Below are 15,817 nucleotides of genomic sequence, written 5' to 3' on the forward strand. Positions count from 1 at the left end.
AATTTAGCAGATCAGAACTATCTTGGAGGTCAAGGTATGTATCATCACCCCATCACCACCAGGATGAAATGAAAAAGGTGGGGAATGCCTCCAGGAATTATATCTGTATTTGGCTGATAGTAAAAAGTATTCAGTTTCATATTTTAGGAAATGTCTTCCTTAATTCAATGGCCATTCACTGCATGTTCTTTGGAAACCCAAATCAAAAGAAATGGCAATCCTCCTCCAACTGTTATAATTTCTCATTCACTTCATTTATAATGATGCTTCCTCCACTATTAAAATGTGCACACAAAAGATTTCCATAACTGGTTATAATCTGGTTGCTTTTATATGTGCAATCCCTGGGACTCAGAGTCTGTGCATGTGAACCAAATAAATGGTTGAGGTGGCAAAGCATTTAGCAATGTGTAATATTAGGCCAACATATCATATACATGAATATAATATTATTAGCAAACGCTAAGCCAACAGCAAATACATATATAAAATAAAAATCATAGTGACAGCTCCTGCACTTTCAGGTGAATTACTGAAAATGAATAAAAGTCAATTCAAACCTATATCTAGAGGGGGTTTCATCTAGGAAAAAAATGATCTGAATAGCATAGAATCATGCAAAATGTGGAACAGATCTTTCTTTGCAACTTCAAATGCTATAATACATAGCATAACATGCTGCACTCTAAAGAATTCGGAACGGTGAATGCTGGTTGCACACTATACTAGAAAAAGAAAATCCAGATTGTCACTATGGAAATTGGTCCTTGTAATTAAAAAAAAAAAAAAAGAAAGGAAGAAAGAAAAAAAAAAGAGAGAGGAATGTGACTATTAAACTTGATGAGTCAGTGAGTCTGATTCATCTTGGGCTGTGCAAACTAGGAGTAAAACACACCCACAGGACATTCTCTGATGCCCACCCACACACCACAGATCTCTGCCCAGCGCAAGGACTCTGATCGTACCTTTTTCAGCCTCAATAGCCTCAACTGTGGCTGTACAGAAGTGAGCAGAGGCATGCAAAATGAATGAGAGAGATGAGAAGGGTCATATTGTACAGCAGAAAAGGCAATGATCACGTAAAATATCACAGTATCCCATACTACATCATCATTTACAATTTAACATAAATAGTATCCATATTAGAGAGCCCCATCCAATCCCCCAATTCCTGACACAGCACAGTTTACACACAGCACTATGACAACATTGCTCAGAGCACAGAACACATGGACCTAATGTAAACACAGACACCTCAGCACCCATGCAAATACACTCCAGTGTTAATTACCTACTGTGAATTCAGTATTTTGATGGCCTTAGAATTTTTCAACATGTTTATTATATCACATCCATCACAATCACAAGGAAATCCTCTAGGGTGAAATTATGATGGCAAAATTGTAGCAAAAGTCAAACAGAAAATTCTGTTTTTCCCCCATCTAACTGAACCAATACTCATTATCAGTTGTTCCATAAGATATAAACTAGAAGAGGTCAGTAATGCTTTTCCTGTTGCTTCTAATTCATAAGGCAAAGCAAAAGTGAAGTTGGTATGGATACAATGAAACTTAAGGACAGTAAACTTGATGAATTACTCTAATAGAATAGTTCCGTAGCTCTTTTGTTTGGGTAACCTAAAAGGACCCCATCTACCAGGAACTTCCTTTCTATTCTAACATTGGTGTCCCACATATCTAAAGATATTAACCTCTATAGCCTTTTAAAAAAGCTGTTTGTGTTCAGTTTATCATGAACTCAAATCTGCCTCAGGCACTAACAACATGGATTCTCAAGTGAAGATAGAAAGGCCATTGTACATCTTTTCAAGCCTGTCTACCAACTAGAGAGAAATCAAATAGAACTGAGATCTTACAGGCAATAAATCCTAATTACTGTGTGATATGGACATACACATAGGTCATATAAGTGAGAAAGGCATTCTTAATATAGTTTGTCTCTGGCCCATTTAGAGAATTTCAACATTATTTAGTCATACATTTTGTAATCAGTCTGTTGGCTCATTTCTGGGTTCAAACTGTATAAAGTACTCACATTGAGGACCAGGATCAAAGATTGCAGAGGATAATACTGCCTGACAATGTTGCAAATTCTCCACTTTACCCAAAGTGCACACACTCAGAATATTTATAACAATAATGTCCCATACTTTCTATTTTGCTTCTTCTACAAGGCCAATTAGATTTAGAAATAATAAATTTTGTCCAAAGCAGTTATTAATGTGAAAGAAAATGATGAATCTAAGGAGTTAAAATAAACTAAATTAGAAATTTGTTGATCTTAACCAGATAGTAAAGGTAGTTGGGAACCCAAAAAAGTAGGGTGAACACTGAATAAAAAAAAAAATTAATTTTCCTTAACTGTTAAACTACATTAAAATAGCAGACATTTATTGTACACCCACTGTACAGATGACCATTTAAAAAACCTAGCTCTGTGCACATAGAATATACTCTTGGAATCTTCCCAGACAGAAAACCAGGATAAATGACCCACCTCTACTTGATCAGCCCTGCAACATCTATTCTTCAAAATAAGGACTATTTTCTCTATAATTTAGACATTAAATGGGGAAAAAAAATAAATGCCTATTAGAATATGTTTTAAAGAGCTTGTGGTAACAGAAGTGATTTTATAGGAAATATTTCATAACTTTTATTACATATGGTAATAAATTAAAAGTAAAACCTGGTATCACTGTAAGAATTAGTACCTATTTGAGTGCATCAGTAGTTTAAAAGTCTATTTATAAACTTTTCAAATTATGAAATGTAACAACATACTTCTGAAATAATCGTATGGATTTTAATTTTATATGTAAAAGCATGTTTTAGGTCAATTATATTCTCTGCTCTTTCTAGAAGCTTCTAAATGCTCCTAATCCTTTTCAGGATACAAAATACATATTACACTCAAAATTGCATACCATGTCAAGCTTGTATGTTTAAAATTGAAAAAATGGTCATCTGAAGCTTAAACATTAAGATGGAAAGAGATCTCATAATTGCAAAATTCTATCTGAAAGGCACTATTTGGGATCCCTGGGTGGCGCAGCGGTTTGGCGCCTGCCTTTGGCCCAGGGCGCGATCCTGGAGACCCAGGATCGAATCCCACGTCAGGCTCCCGGTGCATGGAGCCTGCTTCTCCCTCTGCCTGTGTCTCTGCCTCTCTCTCTCTCTCTCTCTGTATCATAAAAAAAAAAATAAAAAAAAAAATTGAAAGGCACTATTTTTCCTCTATTTGTTTTCAGTTTTATAGAGCATCTTGATACGGTGTTAGTAAATTTGAGTACAGTGCTGTCACAAACTGTGCTCCTCAATATTACACGGGATAAATAATGATGAAGAATTTGGCATTACTAAAATGGAGATGGCTACATAGGTCCTGGTGAAGGGTAGTAGCATTATAGGGCTAGTTCCTAAACAAATTTCCATGAGTAAAATAAAAGGCACATAAAATATATCAATTCCTACTCCAAAAGAGTTGTGGAGTTTGTGAAAACATTCAAGAAATATAAATTAACTTTAAGCTTATTGATAAGGCAATAGGACTTATTTTCTGAGTTATTTCTGACAACAGGACTGAGATATTAGAATTTACATCACACAGATGCAGCTTCTTAGGAGTTTTGTTATGTGCTTCAAAATGGGTTTATCTTATTATGCTAGGGAAATTGCTCCACACTATCAAGAGCCATCACTGGCACAGCTAGGGAGCTATCTAGCTTCTAGTTTGCCCAAATTAGACCCCTTAAACTCAGCACTGTACTGCTAACTCACTCTGCTGGGAATACAGTCCCTTCAGTAAAGCTGTTTTTCAAACCTTCTCTGCAGTTGGGGGAGAGTTCAAAGTTGGAAGACTGAGCTTCAGGCTGCATGCAAATTAAGAATGAGTAGAAGAGCTAAGCTGCCAACAAAGCATGTAATTAGCAGGAACTAATTGTGAAATCTAAAAGGTTTGCTGTAAATACAATGTAAAAGTAATAATATATCCAAGGATAATAGAGTGATGACTGTAGTGTAGATTTATTAAAGTATGAGGCCTTTCAGTTTTCCTTTTCTTTTATGAACAAAGAAGAAAAGGATAAACATTTTTCAAACTATTAAAGTTCATCCTTTTCTATTAACACTTACTTTTGTTAGTTTTATTGAATGTTTAAGATCTTTGTGTTAGTAAAAATTCTTTTTAGCTCATTTGCTAAAGCCCATAATATAAGAAAAATGGAGGGCAAAGAATATAAAGAAAATCAAAGCAATTTTTTTAATTAAAAAAAAAAAAAAAAGGAAACCTTGTTTTAAAACATAGCTGTACTTCTCACATATACCAGTAGTGGTAGCAGACAACACACTAACATATATAAAATAGAACATGTATAGACTGTAAGTAGAAATTATTGGTCTAGAGAAAGATTATTTTATTTATTTAGGCATTTATAATGAGACTAAGTGAAATGAGGCTGTGAAAAGTCAGTCTGATTTAAATTTATTCAAAAGTTTAGGGCAGCGCAGGTGGCTCAGCGGTTTAGCACCACCTTTGGCCCAGGGCCTGATCCTGGAGACCCGGGATCGAGTCCCACGTCAGGCTCCCTGCATGGAGCCTGCTTCTCCCTCTGTCTGGGTCTCTGCCTCTCTCTCTCTCTGTCTCTCTGTGTCTCTCATGAATAAATAAATAAAATCTTAAATTAAAATACTGAATAAAAAAATTATTCAAAAGTTTAAATCATTTATTTTTTGCTTTAAAAAATTCACTAATTATAACACCAGAAAGAAAGTTAGCCATGATTAAGGAAAACATTAGATCTGTTGCTGCCTGTTTTAATAGAGCAATGACCCTTGGAGGGCTGTCAAAAGTGGCTACAGTAAAATAAAAATTAAAGCTTTCTATATCACATTTTTTGCTTTTCAACCACAAGGGAAAGAAATCTAGACTTTGAGTTATTGTGTATACTCTAAAACATTCAAATCACTCTCTTCTATTTAATCTGTTTTGGGCTTTCAAAAAGTTAACCCAGTTATTTACACAAATATTTACGCCAAAAAAATAAGTTTTTTAAAAAATATAAAGTATTCAATGAGCCAGATTACAGGAATGCTTTACGTATAATTTTATTTTCATGCAAAATAAAGGCACACTTAATAACACCCTTTCAACTTTGACTTACAGGATTTAAATTCAACCCCTTATAACAATGACTTAATATCTAATGTTACATTCATGTTCAGAATGCACAAAGTACAGCAACAAATGCAGCAAACCTCAAAACAAGGTGCTACAAAGTTGCTTCTACATCAAAAGACAGACAAGCGTCTGATAGAGTAATTTAATTTAACATACTTTTACAGACATACAGCTAACCTAAAGAAAGACAGACAGATTTAGGAAAGCAGCTACATCTGCAGAGGAAGAAAACAGCATGTTACAGACAGTCAATTATACATAGAACATTTGACAAACACCACAGAAAACAAACTTTGGCATCATTTACCAGGGTACAAAACCTTGCACAAATCTTTTGGCAAGTGAAGTGCATAAGTAGTGTTTTGGGGCTCAAGCAGATTGTTAATTCTAAAATTAAGTATCTGATAATATAAGCATTGTCTAATACAATTACATAAATTAAAAAAATAAAAAATAAGAAACATGGAATTACATTTCCATTTTTGTAATATGGATATCCTTGATTCACATTCTGAAATTGGGGCTTTTAAAGGAAAAGGGTGCATTAGACAAACAAAAAAAAATAAATATTTAGACATTATGATATGAGCTGCTCCCATATCATTTCATTCAAAGCTGAGAAACTGACCATTATTTTCGATTGAAAGGAATACCCATTCTATCAATTTTCTGCCCTGGTCAAGTTCTTAACCAGATACTACCTATCATATAGTATTCTACCTATGTCAGCTGCTGAGACAGGAACTAAAAAGCAGAAGGAATTCCCTGCATGCATTATGTGTATTGTTAGCAAAAGAGTGAGGTGTGCCCCAGTCCATCTGAGGCACAGCAAGTTGCATAACATCATTACCACTTTGCAGGGTCTGCCGTCCTCCAGCCAACACTCCACTAGGCAACATCCCTGTGGGAGTCAGGCCCTTGAGTGTCAGCACACTTTCACTCTCCTCCCTATAGCAAAGAGATAAAACAAACAGAGATTTCCAACAAATGGTTAATATAAAAGAGGAGGGCCTAAAGGTAGGCCATGTATATAATTTATAACATTCATTGTTATCATATCTTCCTCAATTCCAAGATAAGACATTTTTCCATATTTTAAATGTGGATAAAAGGATAAGAGGGTGGGTGCCTTATTGTTTTTCCTGAAAAGCTTTATTAAGTATATGATGACATTCATCATCAATGAGAATCATACAATTGAGAAAATTTGGTATTTCTATCCTGTAAAGTTCAAATATCTGATATAACCAGTTTTGTAAACAAATTTTTAAGGGCTGACCCATTTACATGTACCCTTAAACCTAGCCTTCCTGAATTAACCCTAAAAAGATAATTTGTGGCTCCAGCAAAAGGAACTTCTTATATGGAAGAGCAAGTTCATCAGGAATACTCTAAAAAGTACCCCCTCCTTCTCATCATGCTCTAGTTTTCAAGGCGTAGAACTAGTACTTTCATCACAGAAGGGTACCACATACTCAAAGTGAACAATAATACTCACAATGGTCAAAAACCCTAGTTTCAAAAGGACTGTTATTCCCTTGTTGAATATCTAAATGTACAACTAAACTTCTTTATAGGAAGAATGCTGCTAAATTGCTTTTAGCTATTAAACAGAACACTGCTTACAGCAAAGTACAATAAAAGCAATTTCTGTAAAACAAATAATCAGGAAAATACATCATTACCTGAGCACAGAGAAGACCCTTGCCATCTTGCCAATTGCTCGAATTTTGTTTCTTATGATTTCTTTCCGGGCTGCAGCTGAACCTACTTTCAATGGAATAAATAGAAAAAGAGACTCAAGTTTAGGGCATCCACACTTGCACCATTCTATTACCCTATACCACGCTCATCTTAACCAACACCAAACCCTCTGCCACCAGCTCACATGGAGGAGACTAGGTGAACTCATGCCAGAAAGCTTCTCACTCCTTCAATGTTTAGCTCAGCGCTGGTCTAATATTGGGGTCTGATACAGATACAAATGAAAAGTAATACACAAACATTATGACTCTCACACTACTGCTAATTATTAAAACAGCAATGGGAAAGAAACTAGAACCCAACTTATATCACAAACCAGAGGACAAAAAAAAAATTTCTAACAATCCTATAGTCTTTAATTTTCATGAGGACCTACTGCATGCAACTAACAGATAAGAATTGGTAGTAACTCTGTTTAGGCTTCTGTTTAACTATTATAAAAGCCTCTGACATGCAGGCTGGAAATATCTCATCTTACTATGATAGAGTAAGTTCTTTGCTCTAAGAGGGATTAAAAACAATGGTTGATGAAATAACTACTGTGCAGATGACGCTGAACTAAGGACCATACCAGCATTTCAACAATAAAGAACATCTTAACCTCATGGAGCAAATGTCCTCAAAGTCATGCAAATATATACAACAAGCTCTTACATCCCTAGGTGAGTATGACACAAGGAGAGTGAACAATGAGAAAAGATTCCCTAATAAACACGGCTAAAGGATCACTCATGTTTCCTTTTTAAAGGGTTAGCTGTACTGCTTATCACTGATACAGAAGAGAATATATCAAAATAACTTAATCTTCAGCTGAAGAAAAACTCAAAGTTGTATCTTCCTTCCCTTGGCCTCCAGAAAGAACAACAATCTCAGTCCCATTATCTCATATATAGCAACTAGAATCACTCTGGACCCAAGAGTGTGGTTCCTTATTCCTTAGAGCTGTGCTTCAACATGATGAAAACACATATAGAAGCACCATGGTTGAGGAGAAAGTTAAGGAAAGGCTAAAGAGACTAGACTAAAAGGGGCCGTGGATATACAGAGGTCTGAACAACAACCATTAGTCTTCTGGGCCAGAGCAACTTATTTAAAATTCAAGCAGCCCACAAATACCATATAATTAAAAACTAAGATGATGACTGGACCTTACTGCAAGGAAACAGAAAGGAAATCCAATTTCAAAGACAAAAACAAGACATATTTTAGAGAAAATAGGCTCCATGGCCATGTTTATGATGCTCTAAAGGGTAATGTGAGCACTGAAGCTACAGCTTTTGCAAGTTCAAAATTGCAGGTACTACATAGCTATTTTTGAGATGCCAAAAAAATCACTAAAAGTCTTAGAATCATAGAATACTAGAATTTGAAGAGACATTAGGGATACTGCAAAGTTTAATCTCCTCATTTTATAGACAAAGAAAAAAAGTTTATTAATGGTCTGTCCAAGGACCTAAGGTAAGTCTGATTTCTTTGAATGAATTAACATAAACATTTTGTTTTTAAATTGACAGAATGTTAAAAACAGCTAGACTGGGGAAGAGGAGTGTGGGGATGGGAGAGGATGGCTGCAATGAGGTACATTCATATTTTCAGCCTTAATTTATATATCTGTAAAACAGAATAATATGTAAACTATATTGATTTCAAATTTTAAAAAATCACTGGAATATAAAAACAGTATGCAAGTCAGGATTTTAAATCAGTCTACAAACACATCATGCATAATATTAAAGAAAATGTCCACAGAAAATTACTCTGGGGAATAAGACAGACAATCAAACACCCCTAATCATGCAGGGAAAAGTACAAAACATTACAAATAAGCAAAAGAATGAAATTTTAAAACAAGAGGAATGAAAAAGAGGGAAAAATATTTCCATGCACAGAAAGACAGATATCTTGGAATATGACTTCTAAAAACATCAAATTCTATCTCCAATACCACTTACACTAAATTTGTACAAGGCCCAAAAGGACTCTGCATAAATAGTACTCAATGAATGAGCTAACTTACATGGACATGAGGATAACTTATGAAGTCATATTTCAAAACAATGTTACTCTGTCTGGTCTGTACCTTTTTTATTGCCATATATGAGCCGTTCTTCAGATGGAGAGTCCAGAAAAAAGGAAGTGAATGATGGAGAAAAGGTGGTTGAGACAAATAAAAAGATAGAGATTTAACTTGGCAGTGGTACTGAAGAATGAATGTAGAAAGAAAGAAAGAGAAAAATGAAGGCCCTCATATTTGAAATTTGAAAAATGTAGTACTGTAGGATCTGGTGAATAAGAGGGATGCCACTGGGTAGAACTCTAAAGGAAAGATTTCTTAAAAGATATGTGTTCAGAAGAAATTATGGACAGAATGACTATAATATTTGATGAAAGTAGACAAATTAGGGACAGAAAAAAAACACGTGAAAACACATAAGACTGATAAAAGACTGTGCAAACAACAATCGCACATTTATATTGATACCCCTAAGGAAATGTGTCACCCACAGGAGTATGTTAAGTGAAGGGTAATGACACAAATTATATACAAACTCATGTGGTTCTTCAAGGACACCAACATCTGCAAAATCTATTAAGTATATACAGAGAAATGTAGGTAACTTTATAAACTACCTCAGTGGAAAATCTTACCCACTTCGAATAACGGAAAGGCTAAGCCTCCCACACTCCATAATAACAAGAACACATAATTTCTTGAATCTGAATTGTAGAACTTTTGCACATACTCAGGATCAACAGTATGTGCTTTCTGTTCCCAATCCAATCTGGGAGCTTGAGGGACATCTTTTTGCAGAAATAGCAACAGATTGTTTCAAAGCAAGTAATAGCTCTAAGAGTAGGCAGCAGAAATGTTTCTTTTGAGCTTTCCATATCTTCCATTCTAATGTAGAGATACATGATTCCATTACAGGAAATGCAAAGTTTTAGTTTAGTAAAACTGTAACATATGTGGATTATGTATTTCCTTTACCCAACTCAAGAGAGAAGATAAATATCTGAAAGAAATAGTATGCATTCTAAATATCACAGAAATCAGCGTTCAGAAATTCTCTTTAATGATTAATTAATACCTCTAAAAGGAATGCTATGTGCACTTATACATCCAATATGTTTATGCAAATTTTTGCCTTTAAAAATAACTCCACATATACATTAAACAATACAGAATACCAAAGATCATCACTTAAGAAGACAGTCTCATTCCTTTACCCAACCTCAGCCTTAAATATGCAAAATCTATTCTTTCCTTCCTGCTACTGTGACATCTCCATTCCTGCTCTTTCCCTTTTCCCACAGAAAAGCTAAACTCTTATTCTGCCTCAACAGCCATGTCACCAAGTTTTCTTTCTAAATCAGATTTCTCCCCATGCCCAGCTTATAGACTAGTTCTACTGCTGAGTAGGAAAAGGGGAAGGAGAGGATGAAAAGCATGCTATCATGGTGAAAGGAAAAGGGGAAAGATGTACAGTTATGGGAAAGAAATATGGGAATGTGACTAAGGAAGGGACATAAACCCAGTTCCAGTAGCTCTTTTCCCTATCCCATCATAGTATCTGTCCTAATCTCCTCCCATTTCCTCCATTCCTCAATGGTCTCCCCCAAACCATTCTCATTACTCCATACAAACTCCCAGATTCATATTATTAAAATGTTCTTGAGGTATCTACTCCTACTACTTGGTATGGAAGGGTGAAGAAATGAGTAACTACACCTGCTATGTTGGCAGTAAAGGGAGATCTATTTCTAGTACTGAAAGCTGGAACTCAGTGTATTTTCACACAGAAGCACTGTCAAAAATGACAGCTTACCAATTTTTAAAATTATTTCCTTTCTATTCCTTCAAACCATGGATGAGAAGATCCTGGGAAGTTAAGTGACTTCTCCAAGATTACATAGCTTAGCATAATAGTAACTCCAAAATACAAAGACCAATGACCCTTTTCACTAAACTACGTTGCCTCTTTAATAATCAAACTCAATTCATCTCTGGAGAGCAAGAATGATATAACAAGTGGATAAATAAGCATAATTTATCATTGAGAGGAAAACATTGATTAAATACATAAAATCTCATTTGGACTATAATAAAATTTAATACGTATTCCTGGCTGAATCCCAAAAATGATTCAATGTCTATCCACATGTAAGTCATAAGTATCTAAATCAGAAGTAGTAGACTTAACAGGGAAATTTTTTTTTTTTTAAATAGGAAGAGGACTAAAGCATTACTTATCACCATTCCTCTTTAAAATACTCTTTAAAAAACATTATTAATAATGATACAAATTTGTTAAAAATAAAAAGAAATAAAGATAAAATATAGAAAAATAAACAATATCAGCCTTATGCAAATGAAATATTTTTAAAAGTTAAGGAAAACAAAATAAAAATTACCACAGGAAATAATTCTGCTGATCCAAGTTGTCAAACATAAGATAAAACCACAAATATATAATGTATACCTCATACACAGAAAATACGTTAAGAGAAACCAGTTGTAATAATGTAAAAACATAAAATACTATAGTATTAATTTAAGTTGATAATAACAGATTTTTTCAGAGAAAAACTGTAATTTTAAATGGAATAATTGTATATTCAATATATTAAATGCAGTAATTATAGTAAATGAACTAATTATATAGAGCAAAATATCTTGATCTTAGTTTAGAAAACTAAATATTTTTTAAAAACCTTCCTAGATGCAGATGCAAACAGAATTTGACATAACGGAATCTATGAAATAGCTAGTAGCAGTTTTAATTGGTATCTCATTAAATCTATCTGCATCTAGGAAGATTAAAAAAAATTATATATTTTAAATATTTGACATATAACAAAAAACCTTATATGAAGAAATCAGTGAGCTATGAACAAAATTATTTCAGTAATTATATCAATACCTGTAAGATTATGAAGTAGGTACATAATATCATCTTCACTTTGAAGATAAAAAACTGAGACTCAGAAAAGCTAAGTAATTTGCCTGAGGTCATATAGCCACTATGAGAAACTAGTATCTGAACTCAGACCTAGTCTAACTAAAGAGAAAAGGTGGCAGAACAGAGGAAAAAATATTTAATTATAACTACTTAAAAATTTTATGTAAAAGACAGATACAATGAAATGTGTTAGAGCTAATACCTCTACACAAATATCAAAAGGAGAATTAAAATAAGAAAAAATAAATATTACTCATTAATGCCTATTATCCAAACCAAAAAAGAATGGATATAAATAAATTTATATTTATATTTTATTTATAAATAAAATATATTTAGTTCACAAAACTATAAGCCAGAATAAAAGCACATCTCGGCTTGCCACCAACAGATGGCAATAGCAGACACCTGTGCACAGTCACTTTGTACTTTTAACAAATGGGCTTACAACAGTGTTTAAAAATTAAACTTGTGTGTAAGCAGGGAAATTTCTAAATAGTTTTTACTCAGATTGTACTTAATAAGTAGTCAAATGAGATGTATAGTTTATACACTTGAAAAAGTAAACAGTAAATTACATTTTTTTAAATTAAAAATCATTAGAAAATCAAAGAAATGTAAATTAAACCAAGTGTAATTCACTATGTAGCTACTAAGAAAAATAAGTAAATATGACCAAAACCCATTGAGGTGGGCCTGTGCAGAAAGAGGCCTGTGGATTTATTGCTAAAAGTACTTCATCTTGGTCCAATTCTTCTGCAAAGTAATCTGGCAAATTCATAGCTAAAATAATGAAGCTAAAACATAATAACTCTGTAATTCTCTTCAAGAAATTTATCCCAAGAAATATTATTGTACAAACATATGTACTGCATGTCATTCATAACAAGGTAACTGAAAGCCAACCACAAGTGTCAAACAACATGAGATTAACTATGAAAATACTATGAAAAATATATTAATATATTTAGAAATAGGTAGCTATTAAGTTGTACCAATATGTAGATCACGTTTAATATATGGAAGCAATTACATACTGATTATAACTATGAAAAGAATGCTACATCAAAGATGTGAGGAGCATACAGAAAGAAATAAAGAGCTCTTAGCTTTAAGTTCACATTTTTGTTTTTCAGTGACCTACATTTTAAAAAATATTTAAATTTAAAAGTTTTAAATTTTAAAAAGTTTTAAATAAAAATTTCAAGACATAAAAATTAAAGGAATTTTGTTTTTATGATATTAAATACTATAAATGTAATCAGTACATAGGCTGGTTGGCTTACATAAGGATAAACAGCCATGTCTAACATTGTTTCTATGAAAAAGATGCTTCTGAAAATCAAACTAAACTAGTAAGTGGTCTCTTAAAACAAAGCCACTCATAAGTTGGGAACAGCCTACTTTAGTTTTTGGGAAAAAACTGACAACAAATCGAGGGTTCAGGTATGTTTCTAATGCACTAAGAAGACGATACCAATGAAACTAAAAGCATTTTTATCCCCCCTCTAAGTGGTGTCCATATTCATGAAGAACCACATTCTTTAGTACTTTCAATTTTCCTTTCCTTCTGTTCTTCCATATTTCCCCTTTCCCAAAATTCATCTTCTTCCCCACACCAACAGAAAAAAAGTAAAATCACTAAAAAAATCATAAACAGTATCTGAAAAAGTGTCTTAACACTTATCAAATGGCATAGCCATTTGAGAGCAATGACTACATTTTGCAAAAGAGTGTATATTGAAGCTGGGTAGTTAAATAATACCATTTCACAATAAAAAATAGTAAAGTGAATAATCATACCATCAAACTGGTCTTCACCCTCAGTCATCAGTTCATCATCAGAGCAAATACTCAGAACATTTACCAACATTTCTGTCACTATTCAAAAATGAAAAAAAAGGAACAGTTACACAGCAGCAGACCAAAATTCAACTGTCTATATATACGCACAGCAATTATTCATATAATGGTCAAATGATTTTTAACCCAAGAAGACATACATTCTGATAGCAGGAACAAAGAAACTAAAAAATATCAAGGTTTGGGGCACCTGGTTGGCTCAATCCATTAAGTTTCGGCTCAGGTCATGATCTCAGTGTCTTTAGATTGAGCTTCATGATGGGCTCTAAGCTCAGCACAAAGTCCACTTGGGATTCTTTCTCTCGTCCTCTCCCTCCCCGCTCTGCGCTTCCCTCCAGGCACACATGTTCTCTCTTTCTCTCTCATAATTAATTAATTAATTAATTCTTTAAAAAAAAAAAAAACCAACGTTTTCAAAAGGAAAGAAATTCAATGGGGACACCTGGGTGGCTCAGTGGCTGAGCATCTGCCTTTGGCTCAGGTCCTGATCAGGGTCCTCATGGGAAGCCTGCCTCTTCCACTGCCTATGTTTCTGCCTATGTCTCTGCCTCTCTCTTTGTCTCTCATGAATAAATAAATAAAATATTTTTTAAAAAAAATATTTTATTTATTCATGAGAGACAGAAAGAGAGAGAGAGGCAGAGACACAGGCAGAGGGAAAAGCAGGCCCCATGCAGGGAGCCCGACATGGGACTCGATCTCAGGTCTCCAGGATCACGCCCTGGGCTTAAGGCTACACTAAACCACTGAGCCACCCAGGCTGCCCTAAAATCTTTAAAAAAAAAGGAAAGAAAGAAAGAAAGAAAGAAAGAAAGAAAGAAAGAAAGAAAGAAAGAAAGAAAGAAAGAAAGAGAGAGAGAGAGAGAGAGAGAGAGAGAGAGAGAGAGAGAGAGAAGGAAGGAAGGAAGGAAGGAAGGAAGGAAGGAAGGAAGGAAGGAAGGAAAGAAAGAAAGAAAGAAAGAAAGAAAGAAAGAAAGAAAGAAAGAAAGAAAGGAAAGAAAGAAAGGAAGAAAAGAAAGAAAAGAAAGAAAGAAAAGAAAGAAAGAAAGAAATTCCATGGATTACCAGTCTGAGAGAAATTCTGTACAGAATATGTTTTCAGGTCTCAGAAAAAAATGAAGCCGCACAGAGATGAGTAACATCTAAATGTATACATTTAAATTCTTCTTTTATGGATATAGCATTTTCTTACAAAGTAAGAAAAAACAGCACAGTTTGTTTCAAAAAAGCCCCAGAAACTTTTTTTTTTTTTTGAGAGATAGAGCAAGAGCACCCGTGAGTGGGGAGGGGGAGAAAAAGAAGGATAGAGAGAATCCTAATGCAGGCTCCACTCTCAGTGTGGAACCCAACGTTGGGCTCGATCTCACACTCCGAGATCATGACCTAAGCTGAAATCAAGAGTCAGTTGCTTAACTAAATGAGCCCACCCAGGCGCCCCCAGGATTTAATTTTTAAAAAACTGACTCTAGCAAGTCCTCCAAAAATTTAATTCTTAAGATTATGAATGAGTAACAACCTTAACCCATGGTTCTTTCTTAGGCTTGTTCCTCTTTTACCATTCTATATATTTTTCCCTTAAGTCTCCAAGATTCTACTCTTTTGATTTTCCTACATTACAGACTATTTCCTCCCTAAACTTAGATATTCTCAAGAGTCTCTTTGCACAATCTCTTGGTGATTTTATATGCTCAATCTCTTGGTGATTCCATCTATAACTATACAGTTTCAAGTATCACCTTTGTGAAGATGATTCCAGAGTCTGTATCATAGTCTTGACATCTCCTTTAGTCTCCAGATTTCCTTGATAGTTTTACTGCCAACCGTCTTAAACTATTTTATATTGTCTGTTTCTCCTACCTGAATGAAAGCTTCATGAGTGCAGGGTGATGTTTTGTTTACTGTTATACCTCAGAGTCTAGTACATCGGTCGGTACACAACAGGAATCCAATAAATATTTGACAAATGAGTAATTTAAAAAAGAAAGGTATAAACAAATTTCAATTAATAAATAAAAATGTCTATTAAATAT

At 34.1% G+C, this 15,817-nt stretch overlaps 1 protein-coding gene across 7 annotated transcripts in view; it reads right to left on the minus strand.

Moving 5' to 3' along the window:
* PPP3CB (protein phosphatase 3 catalytic subunit beta) overlaps window positions 1–15,817 on the minus strand; it is a 52,184-nt gene that overhangs the window by 2,080 nt on the left and 34,287 nt on the right. The window contains exons 10-14 of one of the 7 annotated variants that reach the window (XM_072823604.1): window positions 13,728–13,805; window positions 9,044–9,070; window positions 6,885–6,966; window positions 6,050–6,147; window positions 966–995 (exon numbers count right to left, since the gene is read on the minus strand). In XM_072823604.1, the coding sequence (XP_072679705.1) occupies window positions 966–995; window positions 6,050–6,147; window positions 6,885–6,966; window positions 9,044–9,070; window positions 13,728–13,805 (315 nt within the window). Of the gene's footprint in view, window positions 1–965; window positions 996–6,049; window positions 6,148–6,884; window positions 6,970–9,043; window positions 9,071–13,727; window positions 13,806–15,817 lie in introns of all 7 variants that reach the window. The other 6 variants (XM_072823603.1, XM_072823606.1, XM_072823607.1 and 3 more) reach the window with 6 other exon arrangements.

This window comes from Canis lupus, chromosome 4 (genome assembly GCF_048164855.1).
Source record: "Canis lupus baileyi chromosome 4, mCanLup2.hap1, whole genome shotgun sequence".
In the NCBI taxonomy this organism is placed as follows: Eukaryota; Metazoa; Chordata; class Mammalia; order Carnivora; family Canidae; genus Canis; species Canis lupus.